A 4,966-nucleotide genomic window follows, 5' to 3' on the forward strand; every position below is an offset into this window, starting at 1 on the left:
GGGGGGGGCCCACCCACAGAGCCACAAAGCGGTGCTCAAGCAGGGCGGGCAGGTAAGTTACCTGGGTTTCCTGGCCAAGTAGAGTCGGTGCATGAGCCAGGCGGTCTTGAGCGAAACCAGGATGCGTCGGAACTTTTCTTCAGGACATTCCGGGTCGGCGTACACCTCGAATTTGTTGCCCGGCGAGGACGCGCCCGTAGTCGCGGATCGTCCAACTCCGTCCAGTGGGTGGTCGGCGGGTGGCGCGGCGTCGTTGGGGTTACGGGTGCGTGCGAGTGCGCGGCGGCTGGCGGTGGGTTGGCGAGGCGAGCTGTGGCGTTCGCGTCGCGCCGCGGCGGCAGGGGGTGATGCGGCGAGAGCTGGGTGGACGGAAACGACCTGGATGGCCCTACGCCCGAAATCAGCAACGACTAGACGGACGCTGCTCCAGGGCAGCAAGACGGGTTGGGGGTCCTTGACGCCGAGCACGAGGTCGTGCACGGTCCAGACCACGTCTCCCACTGCACCAACGACGGCGACCTGGCTGGCGCGGAGCAGTCGCGCGAGTCGGCACTCCTGCACGCTCACGGGCCCGGCGTAAAGCAAGTGCGGACCCCAGAGCACGCGGTAACAGTGCACTGGCGGACAGGCGCCGCTGTGGCGGCTGCTGGCTGCGCGAGTTACAACTTCGCGCACACGCCCCGCCAACCCCACGGCGCCAAGACCCGTCGCGCCCAGATTGGTCGCCGTCGCCCCCGGAACAGCAAAGTCGTCGGGCGCGAGCGAGGTGCCCAACTTCCGCGCCAGCGCCGGTAGCACCACGGGCGGGTCGCTCTGTCCGACCAGCGCCTGCTGCTGCAACTCGCCCTGTTGCGCGAGCGAGGCCGCGGCCTGCGTAACGTGCAGCCCGATGGTGTGGGCAGTCTCCACAGCCACACGTCCAGCCGCAGCCACGTCGCCGGCAAAGAGCGCCTGTCGCAATCCCGCCACGGTCTGGCTGACCTGTCCAAGCGCGTCCAGGTGTCCAACGAGCGAGGCGGCGCTGCCGAACGCCGGACGCAGCCGCACGAGCGCCCGTAACAACGCCACCGGCGCCAAGTTGCGTCGCGGGGCCGCGAGCCTCGGTTCCAGCACACTCAGACGCGCCTCGCGCACCGCGCCCGCCAGCGCGAGCGACCGCAGCAGGAAACGCCTTTTCGGGTCGCGCAAGAGCTGCGCACGCGGCCGTTCGGGTTGGAAGGGTGCGAAGGAAAAGACGACGCTCGGCAGGCGCAGAAACCGTACACTGGCGGGCGTCAGCGCTAGCGCCAGCGCCTCCGCTGGGAGCCCCGGCGCGGGCGGCTCGGCAGGAGCGGAGCAGGACCCGTCGGTACAGAACGCGAGTGCTTCCAGCGCACAACAGACCACGTCCACCAGCGCAAAGTCCGCATACACCGCCAGGTCGCCCATGCCGAAGACCAACGTCTGTGTTATTCGGAGTGGCGCGCGTGCGGCGGGTGCGAAAAGAAGTGTGTGCAGGGTCAGTGTACCGTCCATCCGTAACACGTTTGGCTCCAGCGGCGGCTGGTAGGGCACATCATTGCTGTGCAAGTAGAAGGGACCGAGTGCTAGATCGAATAGAGCAAAGCCTTCACGGCCGACGAACGTCAGACACATACTGTTCAAATCCAGCGTCAGTCCCTCCGGCGCCGTGCCGCGGCTAAACAGACAAGCGGCGCTCAGACTGCGCACACCCAATCGACACTCCCAGGCTGCCGGTGTTCCGATCGCAGACCAGACCAGAGCCACACGTTCCCGCTGCGGCTTCAGTAGCAACTCCTCGCCCACCGTCGGCGCACTCTCTACGGAAACCGTGCTGCAGTCGCACGACGCACCGGTGACTAGACTTGTCCAGCAGATGGCGCTCGCCAACGCTCGCGCGCCTAGACAATCTTCCGCCAGCGCGCGATGCCGCAACTCCAACTCGCGGCCTCCATCCACAGCAAAGACGCGCCAACTGTCGTCTGCACGCACCTCCGCCCCACCGCAACGTACACTCTCGCCCAACACCGTAGGCAACAACGGCAAGCATCCACCCGCACTCAATACCACCGGGCGCTCCCCCAGCGTGACCACCTGTCCCGTCGCCACCTGTTCTTTCGCCGCTGGTGAATTCAATGGTGGATGTTGGTGTCGAGACGCCCAACTATTCGGGTCCTCCGCCAACGGCCGACGCAAGACGCCCATGACAAGCTGACGTGGCGAATGTGCGAAGGGGTACACATGCACTTCGTGCTCACCTACCGTCAGGTACATCGCCACCCACTCCCCGTGCGGGCCCACAGACGCCACTTCACCCTCGCCCCTGTGTGCCAAGTGTGCGCAACACAACTCCATCGGCAAGGCCGCCGCGCGTGCGTCACCGCGCGGAGAACGCGCTGCAGACAGGGAGCTGCCGAGGCCTCGCGGACTGCTGTTGGGCAACAACAGCTGCGGGTAAAAGTAGAGCTCCTGTGTGGTTGCGCCCAGCACGAGCGTCGCGCACTGCCCAGCGGGTAGACAGTGGCTGGCGTCCGCGGGACTGAAGTCGTCGGTGCGTAGCACGAGTGGGCAGGCGAGGTGGTTGACCAGCTCCAGTTCTCGGCTGGCGAGCACGACGGTGGTGTGCGAAGTCGTTTCGTAAGTGCGTACGTTGGCGAGTTGCGCAGCCGGCACGGCGCCGCAGCGGATGCCGGCGGCGCTGGACAAGTAGAAGACGCGTGCGTCGCAGTCTTCGCTGTCGCTGAAGCGACTGAGGACGGAAGGGAAGTCGGAGCCCAGCGAGGCGAGCCCCGGTTTGGCGCCGAAGCTGGCCTTGGCCGGGAGGGGTTCGGGGCGTCCGCAGACTTCGAGCACATCTCCGGGCGGGCGGCAGAGTCCCGTAAGGTCCCAAAGCAACACAGGCGCGGCGAGTGTGACACGGACGACGCCGTCAACGCGCGCAACGGTGCAGTGGAGCACACCCCGGGCACCTTCATCGAGCGCACACACAGCCGTGCGGGGCAACGCACTCAAGTCCTCGACGCGTGCCCAGCCTTTGGCACGACCCACACAGACACCCACTTCCAGTCGTGTAACGCAGGTGCACATTGCCTTTGAGTAAACGGTCTCGCCCTCGTCCACTACGTACTCATAGGGAGCCGAACACCAACGCGGCGATGCTATGATCAACGCCACCTGTGCCGGGAACGGTAACTCATTGGAGATGCGGACCGGATAGTCCAGCCGGAACTGCGGACCCGTCGCTGCTCGCGTCGCAATCGACCGTCCTGCCGTCGCCCTCTGCGGTTTCGCGTCCACGGCACTCAGCACCGTCACGCCCGGTCCTGTACGCGACAAGGCAATCAGCAATAAGCGTGACACTTGGTCGTTCAAATGTCGACACTGCTCCGGTAAAGCATCCAACTCACACGACTTCTTGTTCAACCGTTGCAGTCCCCGACGACTCAGCGAAATCGAACGCTGTGGTACAGGCTCTGCAAGCTCCGGCTCCGCACGAATCGCCTCGTACTGATCCTCGTCCAAGTAACCGTAGTCCGCACCCGTACAAAACCGAGCACTCTGCAACACACGCACCGCCTGCGCACGAGGCAGAAACACACGCACGTTCTCCACACTCGTAAAACACACCGAATCATCCTTCACCGCCAAACTCATCCGTCCGTCCGGCTCCTCACTCAACGCCATTCGACACTCGCCGCCAAACACACTGCACTGCAAAACTGCACGGTGCAACGCCAACTCCTCCACCACGCCGTTCCGCTCCAACCAGATCTGCACGGTCCGGCTGCTCGCGTCAAACAAGTTCACGCCAACCGGGTCCTCGCGGCTCCGCATCCGCCGCACCCCCTCGCGCGACTGCAACCCCCGGCCACCGCGGCCTCCCGTTCCGCCGCGGCCTCCCGTTCCGCCGCGGCCTCCCGTTCCGGCTCCGCGCCCGCCGCCGCGTCCGCGACTGCGGAGGTGCGAAAGCGTGATTTGCGCCTCCGCGTTTGTGGCGTGTCGCTGGCTGCGCGGTACGTGCACTTCGCAGACCGCTTCGTAGCCGGACTGGATCAGTTCGCGGTCGGGCACGGTGGCTGCAGTAAGTGTGCCTTTGTTAGCGAGTTCCTCCAGCGAGATGCAGCGCATCGCGACGTAGAGGGGGCCGCTGGTGGCGTTAAGGACGCGGCAGACGCGGACGCCTACGCACTTGGTGTCCGCGAGAGGCCCGACGGAGACGGCGGGCGGCGGGACCAAGAGCCGGCTGTTAAGCAAAAGTGCGCGCTGCACACGGAGCACGGCGCTGCGCGTGGCCGTGGCCAGCACCTTCGTCAGTTCGACAGAGAGCACACAGGTCGGTGATGCGCGGCGGGCAGTCCCGAGCCAATCGAGTCGCGGGGATTGCGAAATCAACCGTGCAGGTCTCCGCGCGAACTCTACGTTGATTTGTTGCACAACGAGCGCGGGTTCCCAGACAAGCAATGTCGAGTGGAACACGGCGAGTTCCACGTGTCCGATCTTCAGCCGGCCCTCAGCCAAGTTAGGGGCCGACGACGGCCGCTCACGCTCCGAGCTGGCCAATCTTTGCCGCACGGTCTGTTCGAAACTTTCGAAACGGTCCGTCGGACCCCCGCCACCGCTGGTTCGCCGCTTTTTCTCGGGAGAGGCGCAGGGCAGCAAATGCAACTCATCCTCCGGCGCCTCGTCAATCGTAATGCCTTCCGCCCAGACCTCACGCAATGACAACAACAAAGCCAACTCCTCGTGGTCGTGGTCATTTCGGCCCTGCAGCGCCGTCCGGAACGCGTTCTGCGTGATCGCCACCGTCACGCGCCGCAGCGGCTTCAATACGAAACCCTGTAGCCCTAACGGCGCCCGCGCCGGCTCGCCGCCACCCATGGAAAATGCTTCCAGACTTTCGAAGCCGCTCTCCGTCCGCTGTCCGCTCCCCGTCCGCTGTTCGCTCTCCATCCGTTCGATGGGCAAC

General features: G+C 65.4%; 1 protein-coding gene across 1 annotated transcript; it reads left to right on the top strand.

The window, feature by feature from the left end:
• Positions 1–702: 702 nt before the first annotated feature.
• On the top strand, positions 703–2,144 carry GNI_091470 (hypothetical protein; the record flags this gene model as incomplete). Its single annotated transcript, XM_011132569.1, has 2 exons — positions 703–1,489; positions 1,574–2,144. Coding segments are annotated over 2 exons (1,358 nt in total), but the record flags the coding sequence as incomplete, so codon positions are not given.
• Between the last annotated feature and the right edge of the window lie 2,822 nt (positions 2,145–4,966).

The sequence above is a fragment of the Gregarina niphandrodes genome, assembly GCF_000223845.1.
Source record: "Gregarina niphandrodes unplaced genomic scaffold scaffold00018, whole genome shotgun sequence".
Classification (NCBI taxonomy): Eukaryota; Apicomplexa; class Conoidasida; order Eugregarinorida; family Gregarinidae; genus Gregarina; species Gregarina niphandrodes.